Source organism: Oncorhynchus tshawytscha, linkage group LG10 (genome assembly GCF_018296145.1).
Source record: "Oncorhynchus tshawytscha isolate Ot180627B linkage group LG10, Otsh_v2.0, whole genome shotgun sequence".
Taxonomy (NCBI): domain Eukaryota; kingdom Metazoa; phylum Chordata; class Actinopteri; order Salmoniformes; family Salmonidae; genus Oncorhynchus; species Oncorhynchus tshawytscha.
Window position 1 is genome coordinate 80,370,153 of NC_056438.1, and position 20,084 is coordinate 80,390,236.

The 20,084-nt window shown below is 49.2% G+C and overlaps 1 protein-coding gene across 5 annotated transcripts in view; it reads right to left on the bottom strand.

Annotated features, from left to right (window-relative positions):
- Positions 1–20,084, bottom strand: part of LOC112242352 (band 4.1-like protein 3) — a 117,903-nt gene that overhangs the window by 73,402 nt on the left and 24,417 nt on the right. For all 5 annotated transcript variants that reach the window (XM_042329179.1, XM_042329176.1, XM_042329177.1 and 2 more), the window contains exons 4-8: positions 16,398–16,502; positions 12,305–12,347; positions 10,989–11,064; positions 9,304–9,516; positions 3,973–4,060 (exon numbers count right to left, since the gene is read on the bottom strand). In XM_042329179.1, coding sequence (XP_042185113.1) covers positions 3,973–4,060; positions 9,304–9,516; positions 10,989–11,064; positions 12,305–12,347; positions 16,398–16,502 — 525 coding nt within the window. The remainder of the gene's footprint in view (positions 1–3,972; positions 4,061–9,303; positions 9,517–10,988; positions 11,065–12,304; positions 12,348–16,397; positions 16,503–20,084) is intronic.

Genomic DNA, 20,084 nt, shown 5'->3' on the forward strand with positions numbered 1-20,084 from the left:
GGTGGGGGTGAGAGAGAGAGGTAGGGGAGAGAGAGAGGTGGGGTGAGAGAGAGAGGTAGGGGAGAGAGAGAGGTGGGGGAGAGAGAGAGAGGTGGGGGAGAGAGAGAGGTGGGGGGAGAGAGAGGTAGGGGGAGAGAGAGAGGTGGGGGGAGAGAGAGAGGTGGGGGAGAGAGAGAGGTGGGGGAGAGAGAGAGGTGGGGGGAGAGAGAGAGGTAGGGGGAGAGAGAGAGGTAGGGGGAGAGAGAGAGGTAGGTGGAGAGAGAGGTAGGGGGAGAGAGAGAGGTGGGGTGAGAGAGAGAGGTGGGGTGAGAGAGAGAGGTGGGGAGAGAGAGAGGTGGGGTGAGAGAGAGAGGTGGGGTGAGAGAGAGAGGTGGGGTGAGAGAGAGAGGTAGGGGAGAGAGAGAGGTGGGGTGAGAGAGAGAGTGGGGTGAGAGAGAGAGGTGGGGTGAGAGAGAGAGGTGGGGTGAGAGAGAGAGGTGGGGTGAGAGAGAGAGGTAGGGGGAGAGAGAGAGGTGGGGTGAGAGAGAGAGGTGGGGTGAGAGAGAGAGGTAGGGGGAGAGAGAGAGGTGGGGGAGAGAGAGAGGTGGGGGAGAGAGAGAGGTAGGGGAGAGAGAGAGGTAGGGGGAGAGAGAGAGGTGGGGGAGAGAGAGAGGTGGGGTGAGAGAGAGGTGGGGTGAGAGAGAGGTGGGGGGGGGAGAGAGAGAGAGGTGGGGGAGAGAGAGAGGTAGGGGAGAGAGAGGTGGGGTGAGAGAGAGAGGTGGGGGAGAGAGAGGGTGGGGGAGAGAGAGAGGTGGGGGAGAGAGAGGTGGGGGGAGAGAGGTGGGGAGAGAGAGAGGTGGGGGAGAGAGAGAGGTGGGGGAGAGAGAGGTGGTGGGGGAGAGAGAGAGGTGGGGGGGTGAGAGAGGTGGGGGGGGAGAGAGGTGGGGGGGGAGAGAGAGGTGGGGGGGAGAGAGAGGTGGGGGAGAGAGAGAGGTGGGGGGAGAGAGAGAGGTGGGGGGGAGAGAGAGAGGTGGGGGAGAGAGAGAGGTGGGGGGAGAGAGGTAAGGGGAGAGAGAGAGGTAGGGGAGAGAGAGAGGTAGGGGAGAGAGAGAGGTGGGGGGGAGAGAGAGGGTGGGGGGAGAGAGAGGTAAGGGGAGAGAGAGAGGTAGGGGAGAGAGAGAGGTAGGGGAGAGAGAGGTAGGGGGAGGGAGAGAGGTGGGGGAGAGAGAGAGGTGGGGGGAGAGAGAGAGAGGTAGGGGAGAGAGAGGTGGGGGAGAGAGAGAGGTGGGGGAGAGAGAGAGGTGGGGGGAGAGAGAGAGGTAGGGGGAGAGAGAGAGGTAGGGGAGAGAGAGAGGTAGGTGGAGAGAGAGAGGTAGGGGAGAGAGAGAGGTGGGGGAGAGAGAGTGGTGGGGGGGGAGAGAGAGGTGGGGGGAGAGAGAGAGGTGGGGGAGAGAGAGAGGTGGGGGAGAGAGAGGGTGGGGGAGAGAGAGAGGTAGGGGGAGAGAGAGAGGTGGGGTGAGAGAGAGAGGTGGGGTGAGAGAGAGAGGTGGGGTGAGAGAGAGAGGTGGGGTGAGAGAGAGAGGTAGGGGGAGAGAGAGGGTGGGGTGAGAGAGAGAGGTGGGGTGAGAGAGAGAGGTGGGGTGAGAGAGAGAGGTGGGGTGAGAGAGAGAGGTGGGGTGAGAGAGAGAGGTGGGGGAGAGAGAGAGGTGGGGGGAGAGAGAGAGGTGGGGTGAGAGAGAGAGGTGGGGTGAGAGAGAGAGGTGGGGGGAGAGAGAGAGAGAGGTAGGGGGAGAGAGAGAGGTAGGGGGAGAGAGAGAGGTGGGGTGAGAGAGAGAGGTGGGGTGAGAGAGAGAGGTAGGGGAGAGAGAGAGGTAGGGGGAGAGAGAGAGGTAGGGGGAGAGAGAGGTGGGGTGAGAGAGAGAGGTGGGGTGAGAGAGAGAGAGGTGGGGTGAGAGAGAGAGATGGGGTGAGAGAGAGAGAGAGAGAGAGGGGTGAGAGAGAGAGGTGGGGTGAGAGAGAGAGGTGGGGTGAGAGAGAGAGGTGGGGTGAGAGAGAGAGGTGGGGTGAGAGAGAGAGGTGGGGTGAGAGAGAGAGAGGTGGGGTGAGAGAGAGAGAGGTGGGGTGAGAGAGAGAGGTGGGGGAGAGAGAGAGGTGGTGGGAGAGAGAGAGGTGGGGTGAGAGAGAGAGGTGGGGTGAGAGAGAGAGAGGTGGGGTGAGAGAGAGAGGTGGGGTGAGAGAGAGAGGTGGGGTGAGAGAGAGAGGTGGGGGGGAGAGAGAGAGGTGGGGGAGAGAGAGAGAGGTGGGGGAGAGAGAGAGAGGTGGGGGAGAGAGAGAGGGGGGGAGAGAGGTGGGGGAGAGAGGTGGGGTGAGAGAGAGAGGTGGGGAGAGAGAGAGGTGGGGGAGAGAGAGAGAGAGGTGGGGGAGAGAGAGAGGTAGGGGAGAGAGAGAGGTGGGGTGAGAGAGAGAGGTGGGGTGAGAGAGAGAGGTGGGGTGAGAGAGAGGTAGGTAGGGGAGAGAGAGGTGGGGTGAGAGAGAGAGGTGGGGGAGAGAGAGAGGTAGGGGGAGAGAGAGAGGTAGGGGGAGAGAGAGAGGTGGGGGAGAGAGAGAGGTAGGGGAGAGAGAGGGGGGGAGAGAGAGAGGTGGGGGAGAGAGAGAGGTAGGGGGAGAGAGAGAGGTGGGGGAGAGAGAGAGGTGGGGGAGAGAGAGAGGTGGGGGGAGAGAGAGGTGGGGGAGAGAGAGAGGTGGGGGAGAGAGAGAGGTGGGGTGAGAGAGAGAGGTGGGGTGAGAGAGAGAGGTGGGGGAGAGAGAGAGGTGGGGTGAGAGAGAGAGGTGGGGGGAGAGAGAGAGGTGGGGTGAGAGAGAGAGGTGGGGGGAGAGAGAGAGGTGGGGTGAGAGAGAGAGGTGGGGGAGAGAGAGAGGTGGGGTGAGAGAGAGAGGTGGGGTGAGAGAGAGAGGGTGGGGGAGAGAGAGAGGTGGGGTGAGAGAGAGGTGGGGTGAGAGAGAGAGGTGGGGTGAGAGAGAGAGGTGGGGGAGAGAGAGAGGTGGGGTGAGAGAGAGAGCCCGAGTCAGTTGGTAGCCCAGTTGCTGGTGTTAAGTAAGCACATGGCATCATTACTGAGTCAGCAAGGTGATGACATCATTACTGAGTCAGCAAGGTGATGACATCGTTACTGAGTCAGCAAGGTGATGACATCATTACTGAGTCAGCAAGGTGATGACATCATTACTGAGCCAGAAAGGTGATGACATCATTACTGAGTCAGCAAGGTGATGACATCATTACTGAGTCAGCAAGGTGATGACATCATTACTGAGTCAGCAAGGTGATGACATCATTACTGAGTCAGCAAGGTGATGACATCATTACTGAGTCAGCAAGGTGATGACATCATTACTGAGTCAGCAAGGTGATGACATCATTACTGAGTCTGCAGTGGTGCATCCTCACACACACTGTAATATTGGGTGATATATTATAGGACAGAGGTTTTAATGCAATCTTGTATACGTGTGTGTGTGTGTGTGTGGAGGGGTGTTTGTGTGTTTTTGTCTGACTGTATGTGTCTGACTGTAGCAGTGTGTGGTGTGTGTGTGTAGGTGTGTGTGTGTGTGGGGGTGTAGGTGTGTAGGTGTGTGTGTAGGTGTGTGTAGGTGTGTATGTTTAGGTGTGTGTGTGTGTGTGTGTGAGGGTGTAGGTGTGTTTAGGTGTGTGTGTAGGTGTGTTTGTAGTGTGTAGTGTGTGTAGTGTATTGTTTAGGTGTGTGTAGGTGTGTATTGTTTAGGTGTGTGTGTTTGTGTGTGTATGTGTGTGTGTGTGTGTGTAGGTGTGTGTGTAGGTGTGTGTGTGTGTGTGTGTGTGTGTGTGTGTGTGTGTGTGTGTGTGTGTGTGTGTGTGGTAGGTGTGTGTTTGTATGTGTGTAGGTGTGTGTGTAGGTGTGTGTGTGTGTGTGTGTAGGTGTGTGTAGGTGTGTGTGTGTGTGTGTGTGTGCTTACCTTAGCGTGATGGAGATCTACCCCATACATGGACAGTTTCTTAACATTCTCCAAGAAGTGCATCTCTGCTTCAGCTGGGGTCATCCCTCTGACAACAGACACACACACACACATCATCCATATGATCACATGACCAGGGAAAGAACTGGAGACAAAAAGGGCCGTTTGGAAGGCTAACAAGAAGATCGTATTTTACAACTGAGCTAGTCATATTGGACATAGAAATAAGCTTTAAAATGATGCCCACCTGACCCAGATGGAGAATTATAATGCAATATTTATTGGAAACAACAACAGTAATTGTGTAAACAACAACAGTAATTGTGTAAACAACAACAGTAATTGCGTAAACAACAACAGTAATTGTGTAAACAACAACAGTAATTGTGTAAACAACAACAGTAATTGTGTAAACAACAACAGTAATTGCGTAAACAACAACAGTAATTGTGAAAACAACAACAGTAATTGTGTAAACAACAACAGTAATTGCGTAAACAACAACAGTAATTGCGTAAACAACAACAGTAATTGTGTAAACAACAACAGTAATTGTGTAAACAACAACAGTAATTGCGTAAACAACAACAGTAATTGCGTAAACAACAACAGTAATTGTGTAAACAACAACAGTAATTGTGTAAACAACAACAGTAATTGCGTAAACAACAACAGTAATTGCGTAAACAACAACAGTAATTGTGTAAACAACAACAGTAATTGCGTAAACAACAACAGTAATTGTGAAAACAACAACAGTAATTGTGTAAACAACAACAGTAATTGCGTAAACAACAACAGTAATTGTGTAAACAACAACAGTAATTGTGTAAACAACAACAGTAATTGTGTAAACAACAACAGTAATTGCGTAAACAACAACAGTATTTGTGTAAACAACAACAGTAATTGTGTAAACAACAACAGTAATTGTGTGACTGTAGGTGACTGTGCTTTCTTCTGTCCTTAAACGGCAAAAGCACCTTATAGTTGATGGCTGTTTCCTGGAGTCAGAGTGCATTGAAATGAATTAGGAACTGTACAGTCTGTGAGGTGTGAGGCCACTTGGAGTCACCAGTTAGTCCTCTCACTGAAACCCACAGTCTGGAGAGGTGTGAGGCCACTTGGAGACACCAGTTAGTCCTCTCACTGAAACCCACAGTCTGGAGAGGTGTGAGGCCACTTGGAGACACCAGTTAGTTCTATCACTGAAACCCACAGTCAGGAGAGGTGTGGGGGCCACATGGAGACACCAGTTAGTCCTCTCACTGAAACCCACAGTCTGGAGAGGTGTGAGGCCACTTGGAGACACCAGTTAGTCCTCTCACTGAAACCCACAGTCTGGAGAGGTGTGACCCCACTTGGAGACACCAGTTAGTCCTCTCACTGAAACCCACAGTCTGGAGAGGTGTGACCACACTTGGAGACACCAGTTAGTCCTCTCACTGAAACCCACAGTCTGGAGAGGTGTGAGGCCACTTGGAGACACCAGTTAGTCCACTCACTGAAACCCACAGTCTGGAGAGGTGTGACCACACTTGGAGACACCAGTTAGTCCACTCACTGAAACCCACAGTCTGGAGAGGTGTGAGGCCACTTGGAGACACCAGTTAGTCCACTCACTGAAACCCACAGTCTGGAAAGGTGTGACCACACTTGGAGACACCAGTTAGTCCACTCACTGAAACCCACAGTCTGGAGAGGTGTGACCACACTTGGAGACACCAGTTAGTCCTCTCACTGAAACCCACAGTCTGGAGAGGTGTGAGGCCACTTGGAGACACCAGTTAGTCCACTCACTGAAACCCACAGTCTGGAGAGGTGTGACCACACTTGGAGACACCAGTTAGTCCACTCACTGAAACCCACAGTCTGGAGAGGTGTGACCACACTTGGAGACACCAGTTAGTCCTCTCACTGAAACCCACAGTCTGGAGAGGTGTGACCACACTTGGAGACACCAGTTAGTCCACTCACTGAAACCCACAGTCTGGAGAGGTGTGACCACACTTGGAGACACCAGTTAGTCCTCTCACTGAAACCCACAGTCTGGAGAGGTGTGAGGCCACTTGGAGACACCAGTTAGTCCACTCACTGAAACCCACAGTCTGGAGAGGTGTGACCACACTTGGAGACACCAGTTAGTCCACTCACTGAAACCCACAGTCTGGAGAGGTGTGACCACACTTGGAGACACCAGTTAGTCCTCTCACTGAAACCCACAGTCTGGAGAGGTGTGAGGCCACTTGGAGACACCAGTTAGTCCACTCACTGAAACCCACAGTCTGGAGAGGTGTGACCACACTTGGAGACACCAGTTAGTCCACTCACTGAAACCCACAGTCTGGAGAGGTGTGACCACACTTGGAGACACCAGTTAGTCCTCTCACTGAAACCCACAGTCTGGAGAGGTGTGAGGCCACTTGGAGACACCAGTTAGTCCACTCACTGAAACCCACAGTCTGGAGAGGTGTGACCACACTTGGAGACACCAGTTAGTCCACTCACTGAAACCCACAGTCTGGAGAGGTGTGACCACACTTGGAGACACCAGTTAGTCCTCTCACTGAAACCCACAGTCTGGAGAGGTGTGACCACACTTGGAGACACCAGTTAGTCCACTCACTGAAACCCACAGTCTCTGGAGAGGTGTGAGGCCACTTGGAGACACCAGTTAGTCCACTCACTGAAACCCACAGTCTGGAGAGGTGTGACCCCACTTGGAGACACCAGTTAGTCCTCTCACTGAAACCCACAGTCTGGAGAGGTGTGAGGCCACGTGGAGACACCAGTTAGTCCTCTCACTGAAACCCACAGTCTGGAGAGGTGTGAGGCCACTTGGAGACACCAGTTAGTCCTCTCACTGAAACCCACAGTCTGGAGAGGTGTGAGGCCACTTGGAGACACCAGTTAGTCCTCTCACTGAAACCCACAGTCTGGAGAGGTGTGACCCCACTTGGAGTCACCAGTTAGTCCTCTCACTGAAACCCACAGTCTGGAGAGGTGTGAGGCCACTTGGAGACACCAGTTAGTCCTCTCACTGAAACCCACAGTCTGGAGAGGTGTGAGGCCACTTGGTGACACCAGTTAGTCCACTCACTGAAACCCACAGTCTGGAGAGGTGTGAGGCCACTTGGAGACACCAGTTAGTCCTCTCACTGAAACCCACAGTCTGGAGAGGTGTGAGGCCACTTGGAGACACCAGTTAGTCCTCTCACTGAAACCCACAGTCTGGAGAGGTGTGACCACACTTGGAGACACCAGTTAGTCCACTCACTGAAACCCACAGTCTGGAGAGGTGTGACCACACTTGGAGACACCAGTTAGTCCTCTCACTGAAACCCACAGTCTGGAGAGGTGTGAGGCCACTTGGAGACACCAGTTAGTCCTCTCACTGAAACCCACAGTCTGGAGAGGTGTGAGGCCACTTGGAGACACCAGTTAGTCCTCTCACTGAAACCCACAGTCTGGAGAGGTGTGAGGCCACGTGGAGACACCAGTTAGTCCTCTCACTGAAACCCACAGTCTGGAGAGGTGTGAGGCCACTTGGAGACACCAGTTAGTCCTCTCACTGAAACCCACAGTCTGGAGAGGTGTGAGGCCACTTGGAGACACCAGTTAGTTCTATCACTGAAACCCACAGTCTGGAGAGGTGTGAGGCCACTTGGAGACACCAGTTAGTCCACTCACTGAAACCCACAGTCTGGAGAGGTGTGACCCCACTTGGAGACACCAGTTAGTCCTCTCACTGAAACCCACAGTCTGGAGAGGTGTGACCCCACTTGGAGACACCAGTTAGTCCTCTCACTGAAACCCACAGTCTGGAGAGGTGTGACCCCACTTGGAGACACCAGTTAGTCCTCTCACTGAAACCCACAGTCTGGAGAGGTGTGACCCCACTTGGAGACACCAGTTAGTCCACTCACTGAAACCCACAGTCTGGAGAGGTGTGAGGCCACATGGAGACACCAGTTAGTCCTCTCACTGAAACCCACAGTCTGGAGAGGTGTGTGTCCACTTGGAGTCACCAGTTAGTCCTCTCACTGAAACCCACAGTCTGGAGAGGTGTGTCCCCACTTGGAGACACCAGTTAGTCCTCTCACTGAAACCCACAGTCTGGAGAGGTGTGAGGCCACTTGGAGACACCAGTTAGTCCTCTCACTGAAACCCACAGTCTGGAGAGGTGTGACCACACTTGGAGACACCAGTTAGTCCTCTCACTGAAACCCACAGTCTGGAGAGGTGTGACCACACTTGGAGACACCAGTTAGTCCACTCACTGAAACCCACAGTCTGGAGAGGTGTGAGGCCACTTGGAGACACCAGTTAGTCCTCTCACTGAAACCCACAGTCTGGAGAGGTGTGACCCCACTTGGAGACACCAGTTAGTCCTCTCACTGAAACCCACAGTCTGGAGAGGTGTGAGGCCACTTGGAGTCACCAGTTAGTCCACTCACTGAAACCCACAGTCTGGAGAGGTGTGAGGCCACTTGGAGACACCAGTTAGTCCTCTCACTGAAACCCACAGTCTGGAGAGGTGTGGGGCCACTTGGAGACACCAGTTAGTCCACTCACTGAAACCCACAGTCTGGAGAGGTGTGAGGCCACTTGGAGACACCAGTTAGTCCTCTCACTTGTAATCGTTTTTTCTTATGTTGAGGTAATGAGGTAATTGAGGTAATATGTACATGTAGGTAGAGTTATTAAAGTCACTATGTATAGATGATAACAACAGAGAGACTATACAGTCTGGTTAGTCGAGGTAATTGAGGTAATATGTACATGTAGGTAGAGTTATTAAAGTCACTATGTATAGATGATAACAACAGAGAGACTATATAGTCTGGTTAGTCGAGGTAATGGAGGTAATATGAACATGTAGGTAGAGTTATTAAAGTCACTATGTATAGATGATAACAACAGAGAGACTATATAGTCTGGTTAGTCGAGGTAATTGAGGTAATATGTACATGTAGGTAGAGTTATTAAAGTCACTATGTATAGATGATAACAACAGAGAGACTATACAGTCTGGTTAGAAAATGTAATTTCTACATGATCTCCAAAGTGTTCTCTTTCAATTGCTACCATGGTAACGCATACACTTTTCATAGTTCTTCTGTTAGAAACATGATCCATAAAGGCCAATGTCCACGAGTGTAAAGGGTTAACATACAGCTGTGGTTTGCTTTATCCTTTGAATCCAGCATTTCAACATCTGAACAACCAGTACAGACAGACAGACAGACAGACAGACAGACAGACAGACAGACAGACAGACAGACAGACAGACAGACAGACAGACAGACAGACAGACAGACAGACGCATACTTGTGGTTCTTGTGTAGGTCCATGACCTTATCTTCTAGTTCCTTGGTGTGGTTCGGAGCGAAGCGGAGCTCACTGTTGTACTCCGTCTCCTCGGGGTCGTAGTCCCCCAGCTCTGACTGGACCGTGTAGGAGCCCAGTATGGTGTGGGTGGTGAAGGAACAGGGGAGACGACCAGACACCATGTCATCACGCAGCTGGAGACACAGGTAGTACCTAGAGAGTGAGAGGGGGAGAGAGAGAGAGAGAGAGAGAGAGGGGGAGAGAGAGAGAGAGAGAGAGAGAGAGAGGAGGTGGGAGAGAGAGAGAGAGGAGGGGGAGAGAGAGAGAGAGAGAGAGAGAGAGGAGGGGGAGAGAGAGAGAGAGGGGGAGAGAGAGAGAGAGAGGAGGGGAGAGAGAGAGAGAGAGAGAGAGAGAGAGAGGAGGGGGAAGAGAGAGAGAGGAGGGGGGGAGAGAGAGAGAGAGAGAGAGAGGGGAGAGAGAGAGGAGGGGGAGAGAGAGAGGTGGGGGAGAGAGAGAGAGGTGGGGGAGAGAGAGAGGTAGGGGAGAGAGAGGTAGGGGAGAGATAGAGAGAGAGAGAGAGAGAGAGAGAGAGAGAGAGGAGGGGCAGAGAGAGAGAGAGAGAGAGAGGAGGGAGGAGAGAGAGAGGTGGGGGGAGAGAGAGAGAGGTGGGGGAGAGAGAGAGAGGTAGGGGGAGAGAGAGAGAGAGAGAGAGGAGGAGGGGCAGAGAGAGAGAGAGAGAGGAGGCGGGAGGGATAGAGAGGTGGGGGAGAGAGAGAGAGGTAGGAGGAGAGAGAGAGAGAGAGAGAGAGAGAGGAGGGGCAGAGAGAGAGAGAGGAGGGGGAGAGAGAGAGGTGGGGGAGAGAGAGAGAGGTGGGGGAGAGAGAGAGAGAGAGAGAGAGAGGGGGATAGAGAGGTGGGGGAGAGAGAGAGAGGTGGGGAGAGAGAGAGAGGGGGAGAGAGAGAGGAGGGGGAGAGAGAGAGGAGGGGGGAGAGAGAGAGAGAGTGCAAATTGATTTCTTAAATATCATACAATGTGATGTTCTAGATTTTGTTTTAGATTCTGTCTCTCACAGTTGAAGTGTACTTATGATAAAAATGACAGACCTCTACATGCTTTGTAAGTAGGAAAACCTGCTAAATCGGCAGTGTATCAAAGACTTGTTCTCCCCACTGTATGTATACTTTGACAATGTAAGTAATAATGAACTTGCCATTGTCACACCCTGACCATAGTTTGCTTTGTATGTTTCTATGTTTTGTTTGGTCAGGGTGTGATCTGAGTGGGTATTCTATGTTATATGTCTAGTTTGTCTATTTCTATGTTTGGCCTGATATGGTTCTCAATCAATGGCAGGTGTTAGTCATTGTCTCTGATTGGGAACCATATTTAGCTAGCCTGGTTTGTGTTGGGTTTTGCGGGTGGTTGTTTCCTGTGTCAGTGTTTGTACCACACGGGACTGTTTCGGGTTTTCATGTTCTCTTGTTTTTGTAGTTTATTCATGTATAGTTTCATTATTAAAGAACCATGAATTATAACCACGCTGCGTTTTGGTCCCGCCTCTCCTTCCCAGGAAGAATCCCGTTACAGCCATGTCAGAGAGAGATGTGTTTTTCAGTTTTGTCAGAGTAAAAGAAACACAAAGTGCCCAGGGTTATTGACCATAGAGTCAGTCCATCCAGCTGACCTGCTGATGTCCTCAGAGAGCTGGACAGGGTCTGGAGGGTAGAACTTGACGTTGAAGGCAAAGTTCCAAGGGCCACCTGCAGAACAACAAGGTCTTTCATTACAACAGAATCAGAATATGATAGAAACATCCAGCAAATTAATTTGTCTGAGGTTGAGGTAAAAGCCATGTGTGTCTACAAGGTGCTGGTTGAGGTAAAGACCCTGTGTATCTCCTACAAGGTGCTGGTTGAGGTAAAAGCCATGTGTGTCTACAAGGTGCTGGTTGAGGTAAAGACCCTGTGTATCTCCTACAAGGTGTTGGTTGAGGTAAAGACCCTGTGTACCTCCTATAAGGTGTTGGTTGAGGTAAAGACCCTGTGTATCTCCTACAAGGTGTTGGTTGAGTTAAAGACTCTGTGTATCTCCTACAAGGTGCTGGTTGAGGTAAAGACCCTGTGTATCTCCTACAAGGTGCTGGTTGAGGTAAAGACCCTGTGTATCTCCTACAAGGTGTTGGTTGAGGTAAAGACCCTGTGTATCTCCTACAAGGTGTTGGTTGAGGTAAAGACCCTGTGTATCTCCTACAAGGTGCTGGTTGAGGTAAAGACCCTGTGTATCTCCTACAAGGTGTTGGTTGAGGTAAAGACCCTGTGTATCTCCTACAAGGTGTTGGTTGAGGTAAAGACCCTGTGTATCTCCTACAAGGTGTTGGTTGAGGTAAAGACTCTGTGTATCTCCTACAAGGTGTTGGTTGAGGTAAAGACCCTGTGTATCTCCTACAAGGTGTTGGTTGAGGTAAAGACTCTGTGTATCTCCTACAACGTGCTGGTTGAGGTAAAGACCCTGTGTATCTCCTACAAGGTGTTGGTTGAGGTAAAGACTGTGTATCTCCTACAAGGTGTGGGTATTAGCAAGAAAAACAGTACCATTGAAATGACAATGACCAATCATGATTAATTTCAGTTGTTTCCTCAAAGTGTTCCAATGTTATGTAAAAAGGAGAATCAAGAGCGTACCCCCCCCCACACACACACATTGATAAAAGGGGCATGGTGCTGTTGACAATCAACAGTATATAGACATCTAGTTAATGAATCAACAGTATATAGACATCTAGTTGATGAATCAACAGTATATAGACATCTAGTTGATGAATCAACAGTAATGAATCAACAGTATATAGACATCTAGTTGATGAATCAACAGTAATGAATCAACAGTATATAGACATCTAGTTGATGAATCAACAGTATATAGACATCTAGTTGATGAATCAACAGGCACATTAGCAGTTGATCAAGAAGAGAGCATTAAATTAGTGTGTTTTTAACTCACTCCTTATCTGCTTCTTCAGTTCCTTGTTAGGGTCCAGCCAGTTCTGGAGAAAGAGGCAATTAGCCGGTAATCAATTCATTACTAATATTAGACCATTAACCTCTGACTGCAGAGTGCTATTTAACACTGGATACAAGTCAATGAACCATCACCAACACAGCTAACACTGCTAACACCGCTAACACAGCTAACACAGCTAACACCGCCAACACAGCTAACACCGCTAACACAGCTAACACCGCTAACACAGCTAACACCGCCAACACAGCTAACACCGCTAACACCGCTAACACAGCTAACACCGCTAACACAGCTAACACTGCTAACACCGCTAACACAGCTAACACCGCTAACACAGCTAACACAGCTAACACAGCTAACACCGCTAACACCGCTAACACAGCTAACACAGCCCAGTCTAAACACATCAAGGGGTCTCTAACTACGTTCCTGGAGAGGCTGTCTCTCTGGCCCATCACTAACACAGCTAACACAGCTAATCACGGCCCAGTTTAAACACCGCGACCAATGAATAATTGAATCAGTTGTGTTATGCCACGTTCACGTGCTATCGTAGACGTGGAACCTCCCGAGTTAAAATGACCCTAAGTTTCCTATTTGGTTGATTTAAATACTGTCCAAATGAGAAACGCGGGATCATATTTCTCAGACGAGTTAGCCGTAAAGTTGGAAATGTCAGTTTCCTAGTTACGACTAGCACATGAATGCAGCATTCATTCGAATCCCCCAGGACTGTAATTAGAGACACTTGATCTGGAATATGTGTCAAACTCAAGGCTCACATTCAACCCAGCATGTGGGGGATTTGAGTAAAAAACAAAAAATATTAACTATTTCTCTCCGGGAAAAAAAACAATCTCAATCGACATTGAAATGACTAAAACCAAATGGAAACGGTGTATGAGTCATCTATAGTCTCTTCACTCTGACCAGCTTGATGACAGTCATCTATAGTCTTATCACTCTGACCAGCTTGATGACAGTCATTTATAGTCTCTTCACTCTGACCAGCTTGATGACAGTCATTTATAGTCTCTTCACTCTGACCAGCTTGATGACAGTCATCTATAGTCTTATCACTCTGACCAGCTTGATGACAGTCATTTATAGTCTCTTCACTCGGACCAGCTTGATAACAGTCATTTATAGTCTCTTCACTCTGACCAGCTTGATGACAGTCATTTATAGTCTCTTCACTCTGACCAGCTTGATGACAGTCATCTATAGTCTCTTCACTCAGACCATCTTGATGACAGTCATTTATAGTCTCTTCACTCGGACCAGCTTGATGACAGTCATTTATAGTCTCTTCACTCTGACCAGCTTGATGACAGTCATCTATAGTCTCTTCACTCAGACCAGCTTGATGACAGTCATCTATAGTCTCTTCACTCTGACCAGCTTGATGACAGTCATCTATAGTCTCTTCACTCTGACCAGCTTGATGACAGTCATCTATAGTCTCTTCACTCTGACCAGCTTGATGACAGTCATCTATAGTCTCTTCACTCTGACCAGCTTGATGACAGTCATCTATAGTCTCTACACTCTGTCCATCTAGATAACAGTCATTTATAGTCTCTAGATAACAGTCATCTATAGTCTCTTCACTCTGTCCAGCTTGATAACAGTCATCTATAGTCTCTTCACTCTGTCCAGCTTGATAACAGCCATCTATAGTCTCTTCACTCTGTCCAGCTTGATAACAGTCATTTATAGTCTCCTCACTCTGTCCTAACAGTCATCTATAGTCTCTTCACTCTGACCAGCTTGATGACAGTCATCTATAGTCTCTTCACTCAGACCAGCTTGATGACAGTCATCTATAGTCTCCACTCTGACCAGCTTGATGACAGTCATTTATAGTCTCTTCACTCTGACCAGCTTGATGACAGTCATCTATAGTCTCCTCACTCTGTCCAGATTGATAACAGTCATTATAGTCTCTACACTCTGTCCATCTAGATAACAGTCATTTATAGTCTCTAGATAACAGTCATCTATAGTCTCTTCACTCTGTCCAGCTTGATAACAGCCATCTATAGTCTCTTCACTTTGACCAGCTTGATGACAGTCATTTATAGTCTCTTCACTCGGACCAGCTTGATGAAAGTCATTCATAGTCTCTTCACTCTGACCAGCTTGATGACAGTCATTTATAGTCTCTTCACTCTGACCAGCTTGATGACAGTCATTTATAGTCTCTTCACTCTGACCAGCTTGATGACAGTCATTTATAGTCTCTTCACTCTGACCAGCTTGATGACAGTCATTTATAGTCTCTTCACTCTGACCAGCTTGATGACAGTCATCTATAGTCTCCTCACTCTGTCCAGATTGATAACAGTCATTATAGTCTCTTCACTCTGACCAGCTTGATGACAGTCATTTATAGTCTCTTCACTGGACCAGCTTGATGACAGTCATTATAGTCTCTTCACTCTGACCAGCTTGATGACAGTCATTTATAGTCTCTTCACTCGGACCAGCTTGATGACAGTCATTTATAGTCTCTTCACTCGGACCAGCTTGATGACAGTCATTATAGTCTCCTCACTCTGTCCAGATTGATAACAGTCATTTATAGTCTCCTCACTCTGTCCAGATTGATAACAGTCATTTATAGTCTCCTCACTCTGTCCTAACAGTCATTTATAGTCTCCTCACTCTGTCCAGCTAGATAACAGTCATCTATAGTCTCTAGATAACAGTAATTTATAGTCTCTACACTCTGTCCAGCTAGATAACAGTCATCTATAGTCTCTACATAACAGTCATCTATATTCTCTACATAACAGTCATTTATAGTCTCTACACTCTGTCCAGCTAGATAACAGTCATCTATAGTCTCTACATAACAGTCATTTATAGTCTCTACACTCTGTCCATCTAGATAACAGTAATTTATAGTCTCTAGATAACAGTCATCTATAGTCTCTACACTCTGTCCATCTAGATAACAGTCATTTATAGTCTCTAGATAACAGTCATTTGTAGTCTCTAGATAACAGTCATCTATAGTCTCTAGATAACAGTCATCTATAGTCTCTTCACTCTGTCCAGCTAGATAAGAGTCATTTATAGTCTCTAGATAACAGTCATCTATAGTCTCTTCACTCTGTCCAGCTAGATAACAGTCATCTATAGTCTCTTCACTCTGTCCAGCTAGATAACAGTCATCTATGGTCTCTAGATAACAGTCATCTATAGTCTCTTCACTCTGTCCAGCTAGATAACAGTCATCTATAGTCTCTAGATAACAGTCATCTATAGTCTCTTCACTCTGACCAGCTTGATGACAGTCATTTATAGTCTCTTCACTCTGTCCAGCTTGATAACAGCCATCTATAGTCTCTTCACTCTGTCCATCTAGATAACAGCCATCTATAGTCTCCTCACTCTGTCCAGCTTGATAACAGTCATCGAAACAAAAGTTGGACCATCAGGGAGCATGTCAATTCTAAAAGCTGGACCGTCAGGGAGCATGTCAATTCTAAAAGCTGGACCATCAGGGAGCATGTCAATTCTAAAAGCTGGACCGTCAGGGAGCATGTCAATTCTAAAAGCTGGACCGTCAGGGAGCATGTCAATTCTAAAAGCTGGACCATCAGGGAGCATGTCAATTCTAAAAGCTGGACCGTCAGGGAGCATGTCAATTCTAAAAGCTGGACCATCAGGGAGCATGTCAATTCTAAAAGCTGGACCATCAGGGAGCATGTCAATTCTAAAAGCTGGACCATCAGGGAGCATGTCAATTCTAAAAGCTGGACCGTCAGGGAGCATGTCAATTCTAAAAGCTGGACCGTCAGGGAGCATGTCAATTCTAAAAGCTGGACCGTCAGGGAGCATGTCAATTCTAAAAGCTGGACCATCAGGGAGCATGTCAATTCTAAAAGCTGGACCGTCAGGGAGCATGTCAATTCTAAAAGCTGGACGATCAGGGAGCATGTCAATTCTAAAAGCGATGGATAGAAATTTGTACAGCGAGGAAATATCCTCAAGATGAAGTGCATGCAGCCCTCCAGACCTCGGTGAAGACCCGATGTGGAACCTAGAACCTTCTGTACTCCACCTTCTGGTTTTCCACGTCACGGTACGTCATGCCAAAGTAGTCCGTCTCCAGCAGGTTCAGATGGTCACACACCTTGGCAAACAGCAGCTGGCCTCTGGCTTGTTTCTGGTGACACACACAGATCAATCGATCAATCAAATGTATTTATAAAGCCCTTCTTTACATCAGCCGATGTCACAAAGTGCTGTACAGAAACGCAGCCTAAAACCCCAAACAGCAAACAATGCAGGTGTAGCAGCACAGAGGCTAGGAGAACAACAGCAAGCAATGCAGGTGTAGAAGCACGGTGGCTAGGAGAACAACAGCAAGCAATGCAGGTGTAGAAGCACGGTGGCTAGGAAAACAACAGCAAGCAATGCAGGTGTAGCAGCACAGAGGCTAGGAAAACAACAGCAAGCAATGCAGGTGTAGAAGCACAGAGGCTAGGAAAACAACAGCAAGCAATGCAGGTGTAGCAGCACAGTGGCTAGGAGAACAACAGCAAGCAATGCAGGTGTAGCAGCACAGAGGCTAGGAAAACAACAGCAAGCAATGCAGGTGTAGCAGCACAGTGGCTAGGAGAACAACAGCAAGCAATGCAGGTGTAGAAGCATGGTGGCTAGGAGAACAACAGCAAGTAATGCAGGTGTAGAAGCACAGTGGAAAACAACAGCAAAAGCCATGTTAACGTCAACGTCCACTAAGCTGTGTGGTGGCCCTGTAGATAAAAACAAAGCCCATTAAACCTCACCAAGCCCTGCACAAACTCTCCTAAATAAGTCACTAAGTATACGGCCAAAACAACGGCATGTTCGTTTTTAAAAGGTTGAGCTTCAAAGTGATGATTCTTCTATCAGACATCAAAGTGAACACATGTCTGTTCCCTACAGGGAGTTCAGCCTGTCTGGCTACTAGCTTTACCCAGCCTCTAACCAGCTAGTCTGTCTGGCTGTTCCCTACAGGGAGTTCAGCCTTAAAGGTCTGTCTGGCTACTAGCTTTACCCAGCCTCTAACCAGCTAGTCTGTCTGGCTGTTCCCTACAGGGAGTTCAGCCTTAAAGGTCTGTCTGGCTACTAGCTTTACCCAGCCTCTAACCAGCTAGTCTGTCTGGCTGTTCCCTACAGGGAGTTCAGCCTTAAAGGTCTGTCTGGCTACTAGCTTTACCCAGCCTCTAACCAGCTAGTCTGTCTGGCTGTTCCCTACAGGAGTTCAGCCTTAAAGGTCTGTCTGGCTACTAGCTTTACCCAGCCTCTAACCAGCTAGTCTGTCTGGCTGTTCCCTACAGGGAGGGAGTTCAGCCTTAAAGGTCTGTCTGGCTACTAGCTTTACCCAGCCTCTAACCAGCTAGTCTGTCTGGCTGTTCCCTACAGGGAGTTCAGCCTTAAAGGTCTGTCTGGCTACTAGCTTTACCCAGCCTCTAACCAGCTAGTCTGTCTGGCTGTTCCCTACAGGGAGTTCAGCCTTAAAGGTCTGTCTGGCTACTAGCTTTACCCAGCCTCTATCCAGCTAGTCTGTCTGGCTGTTCCCTACAGGGAGGGAGTTCAGCCTTAAAGGTCTGTCTGGCTACTAGCTTTACCCAGCCTCTAACGAGCTAGTCTGTCTGGCTGTTCCCTACAGGGAGTTCAGCCTTAAAGGTCTGTCTGGCTACTAGCTTTACCCAGTCTCTAACCAGCTAGTCTGTCTGGCTGTTACCTACAGGGAGTTCAGCCTTAAAGGTCTGTCTGGCTACTAGCTTTACCCAGCCTCTAACCAGCTAGTCTGTCTGTCTGTTCCCTACAGGGAGTTCAGCCTTAAAGGTCTGTCTGGCTACTAGCTTTACCCAGCCTCTAACCAGCTAGTCTGTCTGGCTGTTCCCTACAGGGAGTTCAGCCTTAAAGGTATGTCTGGCTACTAGTTTTACCCAGCCTCTAACCAGCTAGTCTGTCTGGCTGTTCCCTACAGGGAGTTCAGCCTTAAAGGTCTGTCTGGCTACTAGCTTTACCCAGCCTCTAACCAGCTAATTTGTCTGGCTGTTCCCTACAGGGAGTTCAGCCTGTCTGGCTACTAGCTTTACCCAGCCTCTAACCAGCTAGTCTGTCTGGCTGTTCCCTACAGGGAGTTCAGTCTGTCTGGCTACTAGCTTTACCCAGCCTCTAACCAGCTAGTCTGTCTGTCTGTTCCCTACAGGGAGTTCAGCCTGTCTGGCTACTAGCTTTACCCAGCCTCTAACCAGCTAGTCTGTCTGTCTGTTCCCTACAGGGAGTTCAGTCTGTCTGGCTACTAGCTTTACCCAGCCTCTAACCAGCTAGTCTGTCTGTCTGTTCCCTACAGGGAGTTCAGCCTGTCTGGCTACTAGCTTTACCCAGCCTCTAACCAGCTAGTATGTCTGTCTGTTCCCTACAGGGAGTTCAGCCTGTCTGGCTACTAGCTTTACCCAGCCTCTAACCAGCTAGTCTGTCTGGCTGTTCCCTACAGGGAGTTCAGCCTTAAAGGTCTGTCTGGCTACTAGCTTTACCCAGCCTCTAACCAGCTAGTCTGTCTGGCTGTTCCCTACAGGGAGTGAGTTCAGCCTTAAAGGTCTGTCTGGCTACTAGCTTTACCCAGCCTCTAACCAGCTAGTCTGTCTGGCTGTTCCCTACAGGGAGTGAGTTCAGCCTGTCTGGCTACTAGCTTTACCCAACCTCTAACCAGCTAGTCTGTCTTGCTGTTCCCTACAGGGAGTTCAGCCTTAAAGGTCTGTCTGGCTACTAGCTTTAGCCAGCCTCTAACCAGCTAGTCTGTCTGGCTGTTCCCTACAGGGAGTTCAGCCTGTCTGGCTACTAGCTTTACCTAGCCTCTAACCAGCTAGTCTGTCTGTCTGTCTGGCTACTAGCTTTAGCCAGCCTCTAACCAGCTAGTCTGTCTGGCTGTTCCCTACAGGGAGTTCAGCCTGTCTGGCTACTAGCTTTACCCAGCCTCTAACCAGCTAGTCTGTCTGGCTGTTCCCTACAGGGAGGGAGTTCAGCCTTAAAGGTCTGTCTGGCTACTAGCTTTACCCAGCCTCTAACCAGCTAGTCTGTCTGGCTGTTCCCTACAGGGAGTTCAGCCTTAAAGGTCTGTCTGGCTACTAGCTTTACCCAGTCTCTAACCAGCTAGTCTGTCTGGCTGTTACCTACAGGGAGTTCAGCCTTAAAGGTCTGTCTGGCTACTAGCTTTACCCAGCCTCTAACCAGCTAGTCTGTCTGTCTGTTCCCTACAGGAGTTCAGCCTTAAAGGTCTGTCTGGCTACTAGCTTTACCCAGCCTCTAACCAGCTAGTCTGTCTGGCTGTTCCCTACAGGGAGTGAGTTCAGCCTTAAAGGTATGTCTGGCTACTAGTTTTACCCAGCCTCTAACCAGCTAGACTGTCTGGCTGTTCCCTACAGGAGTTCAGCCTTAAAGGTCTGTCTGGCTACTAGCTTTACCCAGCCTCTAACCAGCTAGTCTGTCTGGCTGTTCCCTACAGGGAGTGAGTTCAGCCTGTCTGGCTACTAGCTTTAGCCAGCCTCTAACCAGCTAGTCTGTCTGGCTGTTCCCTACAGGGAGTTCAGTCTGTCTGGCTACTAGCTTTACCCAGCCTCTAACCAGCTAGTCTGTCTGTCTGTTCCCTACAGGGAGTTCAGTCTGTCTGGCTACTAGCTTTACCCAGCCTCTAACCAGCTAGTCTGTCTGTCTGTTCCCTACAGGGAGTTCAGTCTGTCTGGCTACTAGC